The sequence below is a fragment of the Phallusia mammillata genome, chromosome 5 (assembly GCF_965637545.1).
Source record: "Phallusia mammillata chromosome 5, kaPhaMamm4.hap1.1, whole genome shotgun sequence".
NCBI classification, from domain to species: domain Eukaryota; kingdom Metazoa; phylum Chordata; class Ascidiacea; order Phlebobranchia; family Ascidiidae; genus Phallusia; species Phallusia mammillata.
The window spans coordinates 25,226,726-25,248,368 of NC_137256.1; the positions used below are offsets into that span (position 1 = coordinate 25,226,726).

Consider the following 21,643-nt stretch of genomic DNA (forward strand, 5'->3'; position numbering starts at 1 on the left):
AATTTCCGCGGGTTGTCGTTACCACATATCTAGGTTGCTAAACGGTTACTTTGATTTTGAGTGCTTTTGTGCGAACATTTTGCCCTGCACATTTTCGAGCACTTTGTGCAAAAAAATTGGCAATAGTGGAGGGCCGTATTTGCTTAGCATACAACCGAGCCATTGTAGCTGAGATTTTGACAAACATTGAACGGTAGCAAGTATACACAAACATTACTCTGTTCGTTTAGCGAGTTTATAACAGCAACGAAACAGTTAATGATTTACCAGTGTTTTGTGCGCTTGATTTGCACCTTGAGTGTTACCAGGCTAAAGTTGTTGAAAGCATGGCGCAGTAGTAGAGCTGAAAGCTTTCCATAAAGTTTGCTCAAGTTAATGAAAAGAAATACCGCATTGGAAATGTTCGACCTTTAAAGCCCTGGTGTCGTATTTCACAGGTACATCGTCACTTTTGAAGCGAATTGAAGCGTGTCTTGTAACCAGACTTGGACAACTAGATAATTCTAGTTGTCTAGTTGGGCAAATTAGAGCAAAATGGCGGTAATTCTAGTTCTAATCTAATTTAGAATTATCGAGTAAGCTCTTATTCTAATTCTAATCTAATTCACAGTTTTCCCAAAATCGCTAGTTTGTCCAACGGCACTTTTAGGCATGTGATGTGAGCATGCATTTTTTAACCATTACGCACAAAACCATGCAATTAACAAGACCAAACTACATCACTGAAACACGTTTATCAGTGAAATTTGGCACTCAGCTTCGTTTAAACATGTTTTAGATGCACCGAATCGTATTGTTTTAAATGTGCAAATCTACAAGTTTAAATTCGAAACAAACTAAAGTTGGTTGGCTTAAATCTAATTCTAGTTTGAATTCTAGTTTAATTTCTAGATTTTGAGAAAATTCTAATTCTAATTCTTATCTAATTTGAAAAAACGAAAATAAATCTAGTTGTCCAAGTCTGCTTGAAACACAGGTTTACAAACAGGCAAGGGCGCTTTTATATTCGGCGGCAAATAATAATGTCACTTGGCACTTATCTGGGGTTGTTTCAGAAATTCAAGACAAAATAATTTAGTTGTTTTAGTTAACTATGTCAGGTTTTATAAGATTTTGTGTCAACTTTGTTTCTGCTTATTGTTTTGTTAAGCGATGAAATTGTTTGCACGTTTGTTTTACAATTTGCAAATTAACATTTAATCTTGTCATAGTTTAGGCTAGATCTAAAGGCAAATAACATGGGAAAGTCAAGATAGTAATAGTCAAATCTTACACAGTGACATAACCTGTACGAAACAGTGGTTTTGAAATATGTATTCAAGCAAATTTGTTGCAAATACGGTGGGCTTGTGTCTATGTTTTGCAAACCGCCTTTTTTGTTGAAACATTTGTGGGAAGTTGTTACACTCTAATGGTAAAAAGTAACATCATATTTCGCAGGCTGTCAATATTTTAGACTGGAGGTCAAGTTAATGAACAGGATTTTAAACAAAGGTTTATTAATGAACAGGATTTTAAACAAAGGTTCAAGTTTGTTCATATGACAGCTGTCAGTTTGTTGGTATGACAGTACATTGCGCAACAGAACCATGAGGTTTTGATGTGAAACAAATATAAATGTGTCTGGCCAGTATTATCTTGCTGTATAACACTAACAAACTGTCGTCGTCAAGATTTGACACTCATTAACTTAATCAGTTGCTATAACGTTGAAGCTAATTAACGGTGCTTTACAATTTTTAAGTTAAGGTTCAACTTTTGTTTCAGTATAAGCACATAATTAAGCAGGAACGAATTTTACATAGACAATACAGTAAGGCAATTGAATTATTGTTTCATTGTTTAAATCAGTGATGTTTCCGGATTCAAACAACAAGGCTTTTTCAGCCAATCACAAGCGGAATTTCCGCTTTCTGACGGTTTTCGTTAGTCATTACGTCACGTCTAGGTTGGTAAGCGGTTACTTTGACGGGTTTGACTAAAAGTCTGAGTGGGCTAACTAGCCTGATTCCAGGACAGTGTTACACCATAGTATACTCACATGGTAGTTCAACTATGGTTTCCGTCACGCCTTATTAACACTGCACGCGTGTCGGATGCTTGCATTGAGTTGAGTGCTTTAAGAGCAGGAAAATGACAAAACTGAGTTTGTGTGTTTGGTTTTATGCACCTACCTTGTGTTATATTACTAAGTTTGGTTGTTATTGTGCTGTTGGGGAGTATTTAATGTAGGTTTCATGTTTTTATTCCGTCTTTAAACGCGTTGAAGTCGCTTAAGCTGATTCCACGACAGTGTTTCACCATAGTATACTCACATGGTAGTCCAGCTATTGTTTTCGTCGCGCATTATTAACACTGCACGCTTGTCGGATGTTTGCATTGAGTTGGGTGCTTTAAGAGCAAGAAAATGACAAAACTGAGTTTGTGTGGTCGGTTTTATGCACTAATTACCATGTGTTATATTACTAAGTTTGGTTGTTATTGTGCTGTTGGGGAGTATTTAATGTAGGTTTCATGTTATTAGTCAGTCTTTAAACGCGTTATAGCCGCTTAAGCCACATCATTGTGATTTTACGTATAGTTTATTGCTGATCAAATAAAAGTCTGGTGAAATTGAAACTTTCCTATGCTGGCTGCATCTTTGATAAACTAATGTACAACGACTTTTACCCCGTACGCGTACAGGAGCTCTGGAACAGACCAAAAGTCAAGCTTGAACGAAGGCCATATTTATTTCGAAGTTACACTCATTTTTAACTGTCAAGAAAGGGTATATTTTGAAAAAGACCGACTTTTAATGAGATAATATGCAAAAGTGTGTTGTGAAGCAAAAAGTTTATTTGAAGAAGAATTCAAGGCGCCGAACAATTGCTAGACAACATAAACTAAAAAATGGTGCAAAAAAAAACTCAAATTGCTATGATAAGTAAGATGAAGTTGATCGCAATAGAGCAGTGGTTCTCAAACTTTCAATATTTTTTCGAAACGGTCCCTTTGCCATTGTTTCGAGAGCTCGCGGTCCTTAAGCCTAAATGTGCATGTCAGGAAAACGAAAGTTGATTGCAGGATTCTATCTAGTTATGCAACATTGCGCATAACAATGATTCAAAGACAGCTTGTGACATTACAGATATTGGTGGGACCAGTCGAGGGGGGCCTAGAATCTAACCACCCGTGTTAGGAAGGAGGGTGGGTACTTTGATTTAAACTTATTCAGTGGCGCAAAATGACGCAAAATAAGATTATAAAATTACTTCAACCGCTTCGCGGTCTCCCAAAAATTGCCTCACAGACCGCTAAAGGACCGCGGACCCTAGTTTGAGAACTGCTGCAATAGAGCATTTGGAAGGTTATGTTTTATTCAAGATAAAAAATAGGTGACAAAAAGAAGCAAAGTTGTTTGCAAGTTGCCCACTATGCAACAACAGGGCAAACTGATTTCTTCAATGGAGCAAAAGTCTGGAGGTCTAATTACTTCCTTTATCTGAGTACCTTCAACTTTTACAAGTGTGTGCATTAAATGCCTGACAGAAAGTTTTGGCCAACCAACAAGCTGAATTTTAAGTGTATTGCAAAAGTTTTATGGTCCTTGTTGTCAAAGTTTCCAAAATAGGACATGTGATATTCTAGAACAGGGGTCGGCAACCTTTTCGGCGACGCGTGCCAATTTACTTGTTATTTTCATGTGTTAATGACCTCGCGTGCCAACGTTTTTCTAAATAATAATGGTTCGTGCCAGCAGATATCAATAATAACCACAAAGCAGAGTGTTTTGTGCGTGGAAGGCTGAATTTTAAGACAATGGCATGATAAAAACTGAAAACAAGCAGCGTAACAGGTTAAATTGATACTTCAATTTAAACACACAAATCGGTTGCGTGCCATAAAAAACCACCTCACGTTCCAACCTTGGCACGCGTGCCAGGGGTTGCCGACCCCTGTACTAGAAGTTGATGTGGATAAGGAGGAAGGAAATAATTTGGATTTATTTATTCATGTTTTTTCGTTTACTTTAGCAAAAAAACTTATTTCTAAAATGTTTCTAAGATCCACCAAGCAATCCAAAGGGTGAAGAAGGGATCTAAAAAATAAATTAAAAACCTTTAAAAAGTGTCTGTACTTTCTGCACAATGTGCTTTTTTAACAAATTACAAAATATAGAACCACTTAATTTTCAGGTTATCTTGTTAACAATAATGTTACAGCTAACAGTAGGCTACTGTGAAAAAAACATAGTGAGTGAAAATTATAACGCCAAGTGATTTACCGAGGCTTGAAATTAAGATTTTTAAAACTGAGCCTGTAGATTAGTGATTTCCAAACTGTGTGTCGCGAAAGATTTGATTTTTTACCGTGGAAGCATTCCCTGGTGTTTAAGACTTGATGATGAAATTCTGTGTGTATGGCAAATTTAGCTCATATATTTATTGGTAATGAAAAGCATCCTTACCCACCACAATCAAGTTGAAAATTATCATTCTTAAAACAACTTCTGTTATGTTTACCTGCGAAGTGTGCAGCGGAAGAAAATTTAGTTCATTAATGCGCCGCAAGACTAAAAAGTTTGAGAACCACTGCGCTGTATACAGTGCAAATGATGATGAGACATATGTCATATTGGCTAGTATAGCCATCTAATGGCCCTCCAGTTTGTTTGAAGTAACAGGATTCCCTAACAAAGAATTGACACTGGCTGTCTATAAGTTTTTAATATACACCTTAAAGAGTTCGTACAATTAAAAACTAAAAACGTTTTAATGGCTCTGCATACATTGAACAATAAACCCAATAAAAAACATTAAGACAGACACAGATTTGTCGCCAGCAGCTTGTAAAAAGTAGCTGTTTACCACAAACATCACACAAAATTTCAGGCGAAGTGCAGTGTCAGTCATGCATAACCAAAATGCGCAAGATGATAATAGAAACGGGAAAATATTTTTCGGACTGACTTCTCCGTTCAGTGTTTGAATTAGCCTGACTATCAACACCGTGTATCGCAGGAGGCTTAACTATCGTCACAGTTGCGTGCGGAAAGCCTGTGAATTGTGATGGAAAAGAACATGGCTTGGGTGATTGTAGATTGGAAAGGCCTGATTGCATAAAGCGTCATAATAAAAGCCCTGGCTTGGGTGATTGTTAATGGGGAAAAGCCAAACTTTTCATAATTGTCGATTACAGATGGCCTGCGTAAAGTGTCATCAGAGAGTAATCAAAAATTCGGGCACCAAATTACAGAACCACCTTATTGTCCGGTCAATCCCGGTATAAAGCACATTCGCAATCATCTACAAAAGGGATTGGTTCCCAACCCTTTTTGTCCGGTGCCCCCTTTAAGTCGATATTCAAATCGAATTCTTTTTCTTTTTCCACAAACAGTGTGAATGGATTTCGTATTAAATCCAGCTCATCGTCATCACTTTCAGGGAAGTATCGAATGAATTCTGATTCCAACGCTGTCAGATTTTGCAAAATCAAATCTTTTTCCAAATCTGGAAGAACTTGTTCTTGGCCATCAACAACCAGAACTGATGATAATTCTTCAAACATACTAACGTTGTTCATTCTAACTTTTCTCTTCCAATTATTTAGCATAGCATATAATACATATTGGTCATTTTCCCTTGCATCTTCAGATTCAGTTTATTTAATTGATCAAACATATCAACCATATCAGCAAGACATCTAATCCATCTATCATCATTCATCAATGAAACAAATTCCAATTTCTTTTGAAGCTCAAAAAATGATTTAAGCTCGGAAAGGGGTATATAAGGCTGGAAACACATGTTGCAGTGCTTTTGTTTACACTCCATTTCATAAGTGTCACCAATTTTTTGCACCTAAATTGAGGTTTACTTGAAAAAAAATATTTTATAAATTTTCAAATAATTAAAAATTTCAAATAATCAATTAATTATTTGTTTGATAACAGCCCTAGCTCGGCCCATTCCAAATAACGATTGTCTGTGCTGAATTTGATGTACGATGTACCCTACCGCGTATATTCATGCGACTACGAGTCGTCCTAAAATATATTTTACAATCTAGTGACAGAAAATTCCTTTTGCAAATATTTTTCTTTGTTTTCATGTGCAACTTTACATTTCAGAGATGAACAGCCGACTGGCAACCAGCTTCTCAACGTCATTAGTGGATGGTTACCAGAGATTTATCAAGAACAACAAGCAAGCGGTCTGTGACCACGGCTGGACGGTAAATCGAACAATATTTAGAATAACAACGTGGAATTACAACACTTGCATATTTCCTACATGACAGGTTTTCCAACGACGATTTAACGGAAGTGTGTATTTTCACCGAAACTGGCAGGAATATAAAGATGGATTCGGAAACATGGAAGGAGAATTCTGGCTCGGTGAACAAATAATTTTGTTTAAACGCGTAAATTGAATTTGACGAAAACTTCAAACAACCCAGGTTTGGATAAAATAAAAAGGATGACGAGTGGGCAGAACTGCAAACTGAAAATAAAGATGACAGGTTTTGATGCTGCAACGGCTTACGCACAGTACAGGTATGATTTTTACTACAAAAATAATATGCCCACACGGTGGCGCTACAACTTGGTCATGCAATAGGTTATTTGTGGCAACCGAAGATCAAATTGGGCAGGAACTCGGCCGAATAGTCTGGCGCGCCTGACCACGTACAGACATATAAAACACTGATAGGGTTTGAACCCCGTAAAAAAACGAACATCAAATTGAACTATATTGAAGAAAAAATGTTATGTTGAAACATCTTATTTTAAAAATTAAAAAGTATTTAAAATGTCCGCCACGCAAATTCTGGGGGACCGCCAGGAGATTAAAGTATTTCTACAAACTGTGTTTCATACCGGAACGGAACGTTATACCGGAACGAAATAAATAATTTTTGGCTCAAATACCGGAACGAAATACCGAAATAAAAAATATTCAAAATACCGGAACGGAACGAAATACCGTTATTTTTTATTTCGGTATTTCGTTCTGAAAATTTAACATGAAAAAAATGCAAAAGTTTCGCTGCGTTTTGCTGTAATACAAATTGAAGGTCCTACAATTTACATCCGTTTGACCTTTATTAACAAATGTTATGTGACGTAACAACTACCTACAATGAATCTTGTGTGTTGCAACTTTCCTTCCAAAGGCCACAAATAAATGTTTTTTTAAGACCGCAATACCGAAAAGCACCGTTATTTTATTTTAGTCGGACCGGAACGAAATGAAAATATCGTTCCAGAACGAAACAACGAAATAAATATTTTGCTCAGAACGAATAACGTTATTTCGTTTCGTTTCGTTCTGTTCCGGTATGAAACACTGGTTGTGGGAATGCTTTCGAAACGAATAAATTAGTGTTTTGTTTGGTAACTGGACAGTTTTATTTTTACAAAGTACTTTAAATTTTATGAATATATTTAACTTGGACCGCAAGTGCTCGAAAAAAAGCGAAGGGACCGTTATGACAAAAATTAAAAAGGTTAGAGAACCACTGGTCTCGATTATCCCGCGTGTAAAAATGGCACACCGTTACTTGGTGAAAAAGAGCATCTCGCCTAATTAAAAAATTAACCTTTGTTGAAAAAGTGCTGAAATGCATCGGCAAAAAGTTTAATACGACCCAGTATAAAGTTACTAGGTCGGTTTATGGCACAACTTTTCGCGCTGGTAAATAGGGAAATGACAATCATGTATTATCGCTAATAACAACAAATTGTTTTCACAGGACGAACATTCCAACGCTGAAAGTTCACTTTTTTTATTCAACTTGGCAATAAGTTTTAACTAATTAATTCGCTTTTCTGCAATCAGCAATCAAACGCGGCGGTCTTATTTCATGGCGGTGTATTTATTTTATTCTCGCAAACAAGTTAAACTTCGGATGAACCACTGCAACTTGTCATAGCTACTGCCTAGATGATATTCAACACCGTCCCAAGCAAAACTAATGAAATATATTTGGCAAAACTTTGCTTGTAGCAACACAAAACCACTTGTCAATTCGCCCGTTAAATTTAAGGACAAAATTGTGCAATAAATCCATAATCTTCTTCCTTTCGTGATAATTCTGTCAGGACATGGATGGATTTTGTTGATTTGTTAGCGACAAAGTATTCCTTTTCACATTCGAAATTATTGTTTTTTCGCAAAACAAGTCTTTGTATAATACATGTTAAGTATGACCGTCATATAAAAGCGTGAAATATCAAAATAAGTGAAAACTAAGTAGGGAAATTTCAGTCACAAATTTAAAACCTTTCCTTTGCAGAACTAATCTTTGAAATTATCCTATGTTTTAATTTATTAATGATTATCCCGTTATTTGTGTGTCCCAATAATTACACGGCCTTGGATTGTTTGTTTTCTAAAAACGACTTTATTTTTTATAGTATTTTAATTCACAAGAAATATTACATTAGAGCTTTTCCTCTCTCAGGAGCAACTGCGAAACCAGAAAAACATATTAACTGTTATTTGCAAGTAAAAAAGCAATGACGCTTTGCAAATGTAATCACTGAACCGACTGGCCTGAAATCAGTGGTTCCCAACCTTTTTTTGATGCGACCCTAGTACTTCCCATAATTTTATTTTGTGGTTTCTTGCGACCCATGGACATGTTTTCTTAATAATTTGGTTGTATTTTTGTCTCTCAATCAGGAAAGCTTTTCGAAAATTACTGCGCCAGTTTTGAAAATTTAAAAATGAAACAAATACCATTCGTTTTTTCCCATTTAGCCCGAAAATTAGAGCTGGCTCAAAGCATTATCAGCCAATATGACGTCACATACGGAATTTACCATTATTATGCCAAGTTGTCTTGAAATTATTTTGGGACAGCAATTCAAAGCAGTTTGTTAGATCATTACTCGGTAGAGCAGAATCCTATACATTCAACATCAAATTACAATACATTTACCAAATTAAATGATGCAAATACTTCGCAGTTTGGGAAGCGCTATTCGGCCGATAGGAAGTGTTAAAGCGATACAAGTTCAAGGGAAAGCTCGTTACCGTTGTATTCAAAAAGTATAACCTGTCACCATGCATAGCCACAATAAAGTGTCCCCTGTGGCAAATTAAATGCGTAACCTTGCTTTCGAGAAGCACAAACAATCGCCAGTAAACACAATGTATTCAAATATATATTTTATTTGCTTGTAAGATAAAGTTAGCCGAGTTTCACAAGTTCTTGTAAGCTTATATATTCATACAATCAGTAATGTTGAAAATTTGAAATCGGCCCCGCTGAAGAACCCTGATTTAAAACCGGGGAAAAAAACGTTACGAAACGAAGTCAAAGAGTAGATGCTTTTATTGCCACAAAAAAGGCGACCCAACAGAATTTTCAGTCTACCCAACTTAGGGTCATAGGTTGGTTTAGAACAGGGCTACTCTACGGTGGCCCACATGTGCAATTCAACAACTTTTTGGCAGACATTTCTTTTTCAGTGCAAACATTTATTTTTCAGTGCAAAAATTTATTTTTCGGTGCAAACATTTTAATTGACATCAAGTAAGAGCTACACGGCGTATCAAAAATATAAATTCGACTTGCTCATGCATTTAAATATCAAGAAAATAACTAGAAGAGTGACTTTCTGATATACTTCCATTTTATATATTCTATACGATATTGACCAATTTACTATACACATCATTTGATCTACACATATGATTGTTTTTGTAAACAAAAACTAATGGGTCCCCACACGCATGTTTGTGCGGATTTACGGTAAACAAATGTTGCGGTGATTTTTACATTCTCAAGGACAAATTTTTAGAAAGCATTAACCCAACAATAAAAAAAATTGTTCGTATTCTTTTTGCACTATTCATGTAATTACAAAAACATTAAAAAAACGTAACAAAGACTTAAATCTAATCTCTTGCTTTAACCCAGATATAGTCCTCCAAGGTCGGGCAATTTTTTTTAGAAAGCTGTAACAGTTGTGTTACAGACACTTTAAATTAAAAAGCAATTTGCTACAAGTGTATACATAACAAATTGTTTTTCATTTAACTTTGTTTCGCAAAATGAGTACCATTGACCTGTAGTAACCTCTCAGGGTGCACACGCCAAACGACTGTTTGACCTTTTGACACAGTTTTCAATAGCACGCCGTCATTCGTGTTCAACAATACTGTTAAGCCTAATTTATACATGCCTTGAGTATTGACTCCTAAATTGATTGTTAAAAAAACGCTACGTTATGAAGAAAGTTCTGAGCTGTGTTTGTAATACCGACTAGTTGACCTTAAGTAACCCGTGATCATGCGGCGGCCAACCTGACAGCGAGCATTTAAAAAAACATTTATTTGGCAAAAAAGTCAAGTTAATTTTTTCATCTTAACTTTTATTAACAAAGTTTTTCTTGACATATACAAAACCGAAGCACGGTTATTAGGCTTAAATCACGTCATAGGTGTAAAACCTTCGCCAAAACTAAAAATGTGAGTGATAACTTAATAAAACGACATAGCATTGCTGTGCAAAACAGCTGATTTCTAATCATTGAAACGATGTCTCGTAAAACGTCTGTCCGACGTCAAGCTGAGCCATCCCGCTATCGTAAACCAGTGAGTTACTCTCTTGGTACTTCTGCCTACAGTGTCTTTCTTGACCAAACGAGCGTTAGACACATTTACGTTTCGGGGGCCTGTGGGTGAATCTCTGGGTCATACGGGGTCAAAATTCACATGGACCATCTTTAGACCAATATCTGTAATGTGTATAAAATTGAAAAAGTTTGAACCATTCTTTCTTGACCAAAACGTGGGAACAATAGCCGCGCTAAAAATTTCACGTTTTGGGGTGCTGTGGGTGAACCGAGGGATCAAACGGGGTCAAAATTCACATGGACCATCTTTAGACCAATACCTATTATGTGTGTCAATTTGAAAAAGTTTGAACCATTCTTTCTTGACCAAAACGTGGGAACAAATCCGCGCTAAAAATTTCACGTTTTGGGGGGCTGTGGGTGAACCGAGGGTTCAAACGGGGTCAAAATTCACATGGACCATCTTTAGACCAATATCTGTAATGTGTGTAAATTTGAAAAAGATTGAACCATTCTTTGTTGACCAAAACGTGGGAACAAATCTGCGTTAGAAAGAAAAAAAGAAAAAAAAATATAGACAAAAACAATATGTGTCCCCTTCAGGGAAGGGGACCCATAATAAGTGTGGTGGGAAAATTTCTGTCCTCCTTTTAGGTACAACTTTGCCTATTGGTCAATTCAGCATAAATGAATAGATGGCAAGTGTGTTGAAGGATCGAGAGACAAAATACGGCATTTCATGTTTAGAACTGTTTACATTTTTCATGCTTTTAATTGTACGAAACTACATTAAAATAAATTACAAAAACAAAGTGATTCCCTGGAAGATGTTTATTTTCAATTTTCGAGTAAATTTGTAGAAAACGAAACGAAATCCCCGAAATGAATCCCCTAAAGATAGGGTTTACTATAGCCCTATAGTCCCCTCCAAAACCACACAAGAACATTATGAGAGTTACATTTAAAAGTAACCATGCAACATCAATAAGGTCACTAAATAGATAGTATTGGTGCCTATTTACCTTTCTAAATCATTAATTTTCTCATTTAAATGCCTTCTCAAACAGACAACTGATTATTACACAAGTCCAAATGCTAGTTCACATGTAGTTGCTTGTCGAAATGCATCTTGCATCTTTTCACAAGTAATAATGTGAACAGGAAGGTTAATGCACAAGTACTAACAGTGGGCAAGCATTTACAATCAGGTGGGCACTCATGCACAAACTGCACTTTTATATCTTGTGGCAATCCAAGAGGTGGAACTTTTTCACAGCCAGTTACAAACTTCATAACCACTCTTTTTGCAGGCATCACTGAATCTGCATTTAAAACATTTCACAACAATTAATACGTTACCTTAAGTACCACAAATATACACACTACCTGTAATGTGTACACATAAATAACACAAATAAATAACTAAACTTCTTCCAATGTTATAATGATTAAGCATTTAAACACTTACTAACTTTATAACAACAGGGATAAGAAAAATATTATGTTTTAGGCCAGTCAAATACAACCCAACAATTTTACCATTATCTTTTGAAAATAAAGACAACACTAACCATCATGAAAACACATATCTATGAAGTCAAGAAAACCTTTGTGCACATTGATTTCCTTTATTTTGTTGTTGCTGCCATCCTCAGAAAATATGGGCCGAACAATTTCAAGAAATCTGCTACTGTTCCAAGAATAATGGTCAGAGCTACAGAAAACAGCTTGAAATAGGCTCTGATTTTCCCGAATGATCGACATTATGCCATTGCACTGTAAACCAGCACTAATGCAGTCTAGTACAGGAAGCAACGGCTCAACCTCACACTTGATGAAAATAGATCTGCAAAACAGGTTATTTGATAACTTTAAGTAGAGTGGCATGTTGTGATTTAATATACCTCTATCTAGTTTGTTTCTGTGCAAACCTAAGTGTTCAGTTTATAATGTGTACTTAAACATACTACACAATTTTGACCTTAAACTTTGCAACAAATGTTTTCGGCATTAGACATACTACTTACTGAAGAACATCTGTCTTTTTATTCATTTTTGCTTTAGTGGGGTCACCCCTGTACCCCACTGCATCTAAAACCTCATACCCTTTCTGTGATGTTAATATTTCTTTCAATTGATCATCACTGACTGCATCCATTAACTAATAAAAAAAAACAGTTAACATTCTAATCATTATACTGTATCGTCACAGACTGCATCTGTTAACTAATAAATAGAAAACAGTTTACATTCTAATCATTATACTGTACTATTTTTCACAATTGCAGCTAAAAGTTGGTTGTATAAACTGGTGCACCAATTCCCAAAATTGATAAACTGACACAGTTTTGCATACTCGTAAAAATAATGTTTCAACTAGGACTGAAAATGAAAACCTTTATCAAACTTAGTACAGCAACAGAAATGTAACTGAATATAATGCACATATTGTTCTAGGGGACTTATACAAAGTATGTGAACTTTTCCATGCAAATCAAATTCTTACTTGTGTATATATGTCAAAATATGGTGAATCGACCTTCAGGTTAGATGGCAAATCAGCCATTGCCTGATTTAGACCTCCTGCTAAATATTTGTAAATCCATTTTTTTTTAAATCCACATCCCGGCCCCTCCGTTGGCCAAGCTGGCAGCAAACAAATGCCCAATGCAGTGAGCAGTACCATCAACCACACTTGTTAAACCACAGAAAGGTTCCAATTCATCTGCATCACCAGTGAAATACTGTGACTTGACTTCTCTAAGTGCCTCTGCCAAAAAAATAACCAAATCCAAAGTGAAATAATATTGTACTGCAAATTTTCATGTAAGGCATTCAACAAGATGAAACTATCAGCATAAAAATACATGTATGTGGTGCACCATCAAGCAATAAACCGCTTTTGGGTCCATAAGAATATTCACTAAGCCAATAACTTGCATAATCATTTAAAATTGTGTTACATTTAGCTTTTTATTTTAACTACATGAACCAGTCAACAAAAAAAAGAAAATCTGTATGTGCAAACCTGTAAAACAATCTCTCGACACGCCACCAGTATCCACTCCAGCTTCACCAACATACACAAACTGATAGGAACGATTCCATCTTTTCCTATTCCAGTTTTTTTCAAAAAACTTGCAAGTCGGCAAAGGCAAATCCTCTTCTTATGCTGACTTGCACATACCCATCATCAATATGGGCCTTTTTTAATAGATTTTTAACAACGGTTTCCGTTTCTTCATTATTCAATATGACAATTGTTTCAACGTCTTCTTCACTGGGGCACTCAATTGTCTCAAATACATTTTCAAAGCATGTGAAATGGTTTTCCTTTTTACTTAAACACATGTCGGCATGCACCTCAATTATATCAGCTGCTACTTGAATGTTACAAATGGGGCACCTTAGGTTTGCCGGTTTTGAAGTGGCGCTTGTCGAAGGCTCTTCCACTGACTTTTTTGAAGCATTGAGTGATGTATTGGCTTTTGTGTAAGTGGAATCAATTTCTTCTTCTTGGTAACCAAGGTACAACACTACTCTTGAGAATGATTTTCCTAATTCTTGTTTGTATTTAATCAAAGTAAAATTTTCTTCAGTGCCAGGTATATATTTAACCAACTTTCCATCAGGATAAACCAATTGGTATTGTCTTTCCTTCTCAAAAAAACTATCCCAAACACAGCGCTTTTTAAATGCATGATCAAAAATTTCCTCACTAGTGGCACCACGCTTAACTTTTAATGGCAAATTTTTCCCTCTTTTAATTGACAAAGTCCCATCTTTATTGATACACATGACACCTATAGTGATGGTAACTTCTTCTTCAACTCTGTCAAACTTCATTTTTTTAACTTTTGGCCTATATAACAGACTGGACCTTTCTTGTGATTTTAACTCTTTAAATGTTTGAAATGAAGGCAACTTAGGTGTACCAGATGGTGATTCACTTGGGGAAGCAGTTGCTGATTCAGGAGTGTTAGATCCACTGGGCAAATCCTTTATTACTGGTGATGAGCAATGAGGACAGAAGTTAAATAACTGCTGAATCCAAACCCCACATACCTTACAAAACATTTTGAAATAATTTTTATCTAAAAAACAGATGAAAAATTATAACAAGATAAAACTTGTACTACCACTGAATATTAACATGTGATATTGACCATACATAATACAACCTGACTGTTTAGCAGCACATCACATTATTAGGTCAATAAATGGACAGTCACTATTGGTGTTTAAACAAGTATGTTAATTAGCCAAAATGTTCAACTAATTGCAGCAAGCGATGGTATAAATCTGTACTGACCCAGCGGGTAGACAATTAAGCACTCCGTATATCTGACTCTAATAAACAAACAAACTATCGCTGCCTAAACAAACCTAACAAGACGCAAACCGGTTTAACGTTCCCCCATTATATTTCAATAAGGCATGCCACGAAAGCGCCTCTTGCGGCTAAACACGCAACACAAAAGTCACCGCGCACGAATCAACTGTGAGACATCAATTCTAATGCGTACTCTAGTCACTTAAGGTAGCTTAAGGTAACTTAAGGTAACTCTAGATGACTGATTTTTAGTTTGAAACACGTCGGTCTTTATAGCGCTCAGGTCAAATGTTGTTATGCAAGCTGAGCTGTAAAAACGTACGCCCGAGAAGATTAACTAAGTTCTAAACCGCAATTATTCTTTAAATTGCTTTACAGAAGTGTCACATATAACATGGCTGGAGGCCAAGTAATACGTGGGTTACTGTTAACACGTTAAAAGCGATACAACAATAGCCTTAAGCCAGTATATGACCATCGTGGTGATTAGAAAACAGGTTTAAACAGGTTTATAGCCGGTCGAGCTTTTGTGTAGAAAAAAGGTGAGGTTTGACCGAGTTTGACCGGGACAATATGACACGACAATTATACGAATTAAAATGTTTTGAATTAAAAAGTCCAAAGTCCGATGTGTTTTAAATGAAAAGTCCGAGGTCCGATACAGGTTCAAATTTTTCAAAATTGTTGTGACGCGAAAAGGTTGGGATAAATAATTTTAATAGTTCTTTTTGCCTGATTACCGTTTGCTACTATATTGTCCCGTAAAATTTCATTATTTTGGTGATTGTTTTAGTGCTAGAGTGTCCCTGTGCGACAATGCAGGTTTCTGCATGCGGGTCTCAGACTTTTACCACATTTTTTTGAAAACTCTACTTATAGGAAATGGTTTGGTACTACGACTCGACATTTACATACACAACCAGACAACACGTATTATTCCATCCGACTTGGGCCAACCACAAACGTCAAGACAGCACGTTTTACGAAGGCAAGTCACGTTTCTCGAGGTGGTAAGTGCAAACTTTTGCGATGTCACACAATCGACATTTAGTTTCTGCACAAACCTTTAACATTAACATTTATCTTGTCACGACGCGAACAATGTGTACGAAGTAAAAATACTCAAGCGAACTCTCTGATAATATGCTGCAATTATGTTGCAGAACTAACAAAGCAGTTGTCGTATGTTTTCCAGGGTTTAGTGGGGTGAAGCAAAACTAAGGGGGCGGCGCTGTGTTTTATAAGTTTGTAAATTGCAAATTTCTATGTGAATAAGGTAAGCATCAGTATTATATTGATTGCCCCTTATCCGTGCCATCAGCAAGTTAAGTCAATAGATTTACACGTGGAACTGGCGCGAATAGAAGTCATTTCGGCTCCCTGTGCGTTTACCCCATCTACTGTTTCCACCCCTGTTAGGCCTAACGTTTGTGCGGACTCCTATTGCCGTCGCAAACGTTCTCACCCCAACTACCCCGTGTGTTCACCACAAAGGGTAGTTGACTCCCCACCTGCTACCCCGGCCACCTCGTGCGTCACCTTGTGGACACGAGGCCGCAGCAGTGCCCCCCCAAGCCTGCCCCCGAGCGCGACCCCAGCCCGGTAAGGCAGAGCCCAAACCTTCGACACCAGCACCCACGACACCCCGGCCCGCTTTTTCCACCCACCCCCATCCCAGACCGACGAACGTCCGGGGCTCCCAGCCCTTTTCAGGGCTCTTGCGTGGAAAGGACCAGTCGGTCACCCAGCGTGCAGGGCGCCGGCCCAACTGCTGATACGTCGTCACAGCAAGTCGAAGTCGATTTCGACCTAGTGACGTCACGGTCGAACCTTCCTGCTGCAAGGTCGACCTTTGAAGGAGAATTAACGTCGAAACTCACCGTTCCGCTTGAACGAGTTTCGACCATGGCAAAGGCTTGGAATGTCGTTGCAAGCCGCAACCTTCCACCTTTCAGTCGGGAGACTGAAGTACTAGCCAAGCTTCCTGCCCGGAAGACTCGACAGTTCATTTATGAACTGTTGAAAAAGGTCAACTTTCCGGCGCAGGAGCTCGAAGGCATCGTCGAGCGCCGTGGAGGGCTCACGGACTTCACGTGCCGCACCAAGGAGGGTGCGCGCACGCTGCAAAGGAAACTCGGGTCGCACCCCAACGTGGAGTATGCAAAACTCTACGACTCGGAGTGGACCCGGGTTTGGGTGAAGGAGGTTCCACCCAGGTACTCCAACGAGGAAATCAGTGCCTACATCGAACGTAAGCACGGAGAGGTCAAGAAGCACGAGAAGGTCAAGGATCGTTGGGGCCTGTACGATGGCAAACGAACCTTCGACACAAAAACGGTTGACCTCAAGGAAAGCCCAATTGGTCCGAAAATCAGACTGGGTGGTTTGGCCTTTGTCATTGAATATGACAACCAACCACCGCAGTGCTTCGTATGTCGCCAGTTTGGGCACATGCGTGACGAGTGCGAGGCACTCAAAAGCCGGGAAAACACCCCCGAAAACTCGGTAGAGGAAGCGGTCGAGGGCCCGCCTCTACCTTCGGCTACCTCCACCCCGGTGCGGGCGGAGAAGAACGACGGTTTTCAGGTGGTCCAGGGGCGCCGAAACCAAAAGAAAAGCGGCAACGCGAATGCCAACCCCCTGAAGTCCAGTGCCACCGAGACAGGCACCCTGGTTGCACAGGCACTGGAGCCTCTAACAACAGAGGCCAACAAGGAACTTCAGCATCCGGAGGGCGGCACCTCGGGTGCCCCCGACAATGGGAAACTTCAGTATCCGGAGGGCGTCACCTCGGGTGACCCCGACAAAGGAAAGGATCTTCAGTATCCGGAGGGCGATACCTCGGGTGCCCCCGACAAAGGAAAGGATCTTCTGTATCCGGAGGGCGGCACCTCGGGTGCCCCCGCCCCTCCTGGCCCAAGGCCACAACGAAACCCGCCGCGGAAACCAAAGAAGAGCGCGGGAGGCACTTCGGGTGCCGCAGCCAAGAAACCCGGGGCGACAAAGAAGCAAACCCCGCGGAAATCTGGGCCCACACCTGATCCTGAGGGTGGTACCTCGGGTGCCCCCGACCCTACCGGCGGGAAAACAGGGCCCAGATCCCCGCCAACAGAGGATCCGGACTTGGATTTATTGGACAAAGATTTGGATTTATTGGCCCACCCGGCTGAAGACAAAGAAGTGGATTTATTGGCCGACCCGGCCGAAGAGAAGGAAATCCAACTGAAAGAGGGAATCCTCGAAGACCTTTTGGAAGCTGCAAGAGACCTCTCTGACTCCAGCGGAGAGGACAAGGTACCGGTACTTAATAAGCGTGATAGGTCGTCGTCGAACTCTGGCGATGACCGAAAGCGGGCATGTTTTGAAAATTTTCACAATATCGTTTCGTGTGAGTGCGGGCAGGACACGCTTCTATCTAAAGAGGGAGAAGCCATAACTTGCCCGGGTTGTAAAAAGTGCTACATTAAATGCTCGTGTGGCCATGCTCATCCGTTAGGGGATGGGCAAGGTAGCCAATGCTCTGAGTGTAAAACGTTTTTCCCCATGCACGCTCTTAACTATACCGTTTAGGGACTAGAAGCGTTTTTTTTTTGATACACCGTTGTAACACGCCAATATCAATAGTCATGGCGAATTTCCTAAAAATAGCCACATTCAACGTCGGGGGGATGGCCGATCCAGCTAAGCGATCCGCTGTATTGTCATCCCTCCGGTCGTTAGACGCCCACATCATTCTCCTCCAGGAGACGCATAGTTCTCCTGTGACGGAGGGTGGGTGGTGCGTCGAATGGGAGCCGAATAAAGCGATTTTTTGGTCTTCTCTTTCGGGGGCCCGATCGGAGAACGGAGTCGGGATCTTGCTAAAGCATAACGCCCTTAGCTTTGTTTCTCACTCTGGGGATGGGAACGGTAGAATTTTGGCTGCCGACATTAGACTTTACCATTCAATCATACACGTCGTAAACGTGTATGCCCCTAACCGTACCGAAAGCACTCCGTTAAGGAATGCTTTCTTCGACTCCCTTTATACCTACACCTACTCGAGGCATCCCACTCTCTTGGCCGGTGATTTCAACGGTGTGCAGGACCCGATACTTGAGCGTTTCCCCCCCTTACGTGGTAGTAACGAAAAGTTGTCAGGTCTTATCGCCCTTGTTGAGAACCTCCAGTTGTCGGATGCCTTCCGAAAGCTGTACGGCAACCGTATTTTTTACACACGTAGACAACATAACACTCAATCACGTCTAGACAGATTTTACATTTCATCTCATGTGCACCCCATTTCGGAATTTGGCACACAAAATTCACTTTTAGACCACGACATCATAACACTACAGATTCGGACAGAGCCTCAGCCCCCTAGGGGGAAGGGGATCTGGAAGAATAACACTAGCACTTACACAACAGACGCCTTCCAGGAGGAACTTGAACGCAGGTGGGCCTTGTGGCGAACGCTACAGGTCCCCTGCTTTAAGGATAAATTCTCTTGGTGGCTCGACATGAAACACCGCATTAAATTAATGAACATAGCACACTCACAACAGAACAGACAACAGGCAAACACGGAAGCCAAATAGCTTGAGGAAAGGGTTACGGCTATTTGGGGGCAATTGGCAAGGGACCCTACCCTCCTCCCCGAATACCTCTCTTTAAAACGCCTTTCGGCCAACACCCAGCGACAATCTGCTCGCGCCAAAATTTTAAAATCCCAAGCTTCCTGTTTTGACCGCGGTGATCGGGGTACCAAGGAGTTCTTTCAGCGTTTCACTGAACATAGATCTAATACTGGTATTGTTAAACTGTGTGATGATTCCGGTCGCCACACGGAAAACACTAACGAGATGCTTAACATCGCCCACACCTTTTACAGTAAACTTTACACGAAACGCCCTACATGTACAGCAGCTCAGCAGCACTTCCTGCAACACGTCACCCCTAAACTTGACTCGAATGATGATACACTAGGTAAGCCCATAACGGCTGAGGAAGTGCTGAACACAATTATGCAAATGTCGTTGGGGAAATCCCCTGGACCCGATGGCGTCAGCGTCGAGTTTTACCGCTCGTGCTGGCGTATCATTGGCCAGTATTTAACTGACGTCATTAATACGATACACTCGTCGGGAACCGTCCCGGACGAGATGAAACGTGGCACAGTTACTCTAATCCATAAGAAAAACGACACAACACTGCTGAAGAACTACCGCCCGATCTCGTTGCTTAACACTGACCTTAAAATCTACACCAAGATTCTGGCAAATCGCATGCGCGCGCTCCTGGACAAGGTCTTGCACCCCCAACAATTTGCTGCGCCCGCGCGTCGAATTGCCGACGCCACTGTTTTGCTGAGAGATCTTTATTGTGATGCGATAGAGCGGGACACAGATGCTTTCATTATTTCGCTCGACTTCGAGAAGGCTTTTGATTCAGTTGACCATGAATGGCTTTATTCGGTTATGACTAAAATGTGTTTCCCTGAACACTTTGTAAAACTAGTTCAGTCACTTAACACAAACGCGCAGTCGAGCATGCCACGAAAGCGCCTCTTGCGGCTAAACACGCAACACAAAAGTCACCGCGCACGAATCAACTGTGAGACATCAATTCTAATGCGTACTCTAGTCACTTAAGGTAGCTTAAGGTAACTTAAGGTAACTCTAGATGACTGATTTTTAGTTTGAAACACGTCGGTCTTTATAGCGCTCAGGTCAAATGTTGTGATGCAAGCTGAGCTGTAAAAACGTACGCCCGAGAAGATTAACTAAGTTCTAAACCGCAATTATTCTTTAAATTGCTTTACAGAAGTGTCACATATAACATGGCTGGAGGCCAAGTAATACGTGGGTTACTGTTAACACGTTAAAAGCGATACAACAATAGCCTTAAGCCAGTATATGACCATCGTGGTGATTAGAAAACAGGTTTAAACAGGTTTATAGCCGGTCAAGCTTTTGTGTAGAAAAAAGGTGAGGTTTGACCGAGTTTGACCGGGACAATATGACACGACAATTATACGAATTAAAATGTTTTGAATTAAAAAGTCCAAAGTCCGATGTGTTTTAAATGAAAAGTCCGAGGTCCGATACAGGTTCAAATTTTTCAAAATTGTTGTGACGCGAAAAGGTTGGGATAAATAATTTTAATAGTTATTTTTGCCTGATTACCGTTTGCTACTATATTGTCCCGTAAAATTTCATTATTTTGGTGATTGTTTTAGTGCTAGAGTGTCCCTGTGCGACAATGCAGGTTTCTGCATGCGGGTCTCAGACTTTTACCACATTTTTTTGAAAACTCTACTTATAGGAAATGGTTTGGTACTACGACTCGACATTTACATACACAACCAGACAACACGTATTATTCCATCCGACTTGGGCCAACCACAAACGTCAAGACAGCACGTTTTACGAAGGCAAGTCACGTTTCTCGAGGTGGTAAGTGCAAACTTTTGCGATGTCACACAATCGACATTTAGTTTCTGCACAAACCTTTAACATTAACATTTATCTTGTCACGACGCGAACAATGTGTACGAAGTAAAAATACTCAAGCGAACTCTCTGATAATATGCTGCAATTATGTTGCAGAACTAACAAAGCAGTTGTCGTATGTTTTCCAGGGTTTAGTGGGGTGAAGCAAAACTAAGGGGGCGGCGCTGTGTTTTATAAGTTTGTAAATTGCAAATTTCTATGTGAATAAGGTAAGCATCAGTATTATATTGATTGCCCCTTATCCGTGCC

The 21,643-nt window shown here is 39.6% G+C and overlaps 4 protein-coding genes across 8 annotated transcripts; 2 read left to right on the forward strand and 2 right to left on the reverse strand.

Moving 5' to 3' along the window:
• Positions 1-4,796: 4,796 nt before the first annotated feature.
• On the forward strand, positions 4,797-11,386 carry LOC145228652 (microfibril-associated glycoprotein 4-like). Of its 3 annotated transcripts, none has more exons than XM_080093874.1 (5): positions 4,797-5,767; positions 6,113-6,216; positions 6,283-6,379; positions 6,442-6,538; positions 11,225-11,386. In XM_080093874.1, exons 2-5 carry the CDS (start codon positions 6,115-6,117, stop codon positions 11,259-11,261), a joined length of 333 nt encoding a protein of 110 aa, XP_079950000.1. In that variant the 5' UTR covers positions 4,797-5,767; positions 6,113-6,114; the 3' UTR covers positions 11,262-11,386. The 3 variants fall into 3 exon arrangements, with proteins under 3 accessions (XP_079950000.1, XP_079949998.1, XP_079949999.1); XM_080093872.1 differs by lacking the exon at positions 11,225-11,386 and adding an exon at positions 7,738-8,402; XM_080093873.1 differs by lacking the exons at positions 4,797-5,767; positions 11,225-11,386 and adding an exon at positions 7,738-8,402 and having other exon boundaries at positions 5,862-6,216.
• On the reverse strand, positions 11,387-13,256 carry LOC145228611 (uncharacterized). Of its 2 annotated transcripts, none has more exons than XM_080093731.1 (4): positions 13,077-13,256; positions 12,598-12,731; positions 12,178-12,416; positions 11,387-11,892 (listed from the first exon to the last, which is right to left on the reverse strand). In XM_080093731.1, exons 1-4 carry the CDS (start codon positions 13,254-13,256, stop codon positions 11,666-11,668), a joined length of 780 nt encoding a protein of 259 aa, XP_079949857.1. In that variant the 3' UTR covers positions 11,387-11,665. The 2 variants fall into 2 exon arrangements, with proteins under 2 accessions (XP_079949857.1, XP_079949856.1); XM_080093730.1 differs by having other exon boundaries at positions 12,142-12,416.
• LOC145228609 (uncharacterized) lies at positions 13,126-14,894 on the reverse strand. The gene is made up of 2 exons (XM_080093729.1): positions 13,599-14,894; positions 13,126-13,340 (listed from the first exon to the last, which is right to left on the reverse strand). Exon 1 carries the CDS (start codon positions 14,645-14,647, stop codon positions 13,700-13,702), a length of 948 nt encoding a protein of 315 aa, XP_079949855.1. The 5' UTR covers positions 14,648-14,894; the 3' UTR covers positions 13,126-13,340; positions 13,599-13,699.
• Positions 14,895-14,938: 44 nt separating this feature from the next.
• On the forward strand, positions 14,939-21,627 carry LOC145228593 (uncharacterized). 2 transcript variants are annotated; one of them, XM_080093710.1, is made up of 2 exons: positions 14,939-18,197; positions 21,207-21,627. In XM_080093710.1, exons 1-2 carry the CDS (start codon positions 16,809-16,811, stop codon positions 21,339-21,341), a joined length of 1,524 nt encoding a protein of 507 aa, XP_079949836.1. In that variant the 5' UTR covers positions 14,939-16,808; the 3' UTR covers positions 21,342-21,627. The 2 variants fall into 2 exon arrangements, with proteins under 2 accessions (XP_079949836.1, XP_079949834.1); XM_080093708.1 differs by lacking the exon at positions 21,207-21,627 and having other exon boundaries at positions 14,939-18,473.
• Positions 21,628-21,643: the final 16 nt, after the last annotated feature.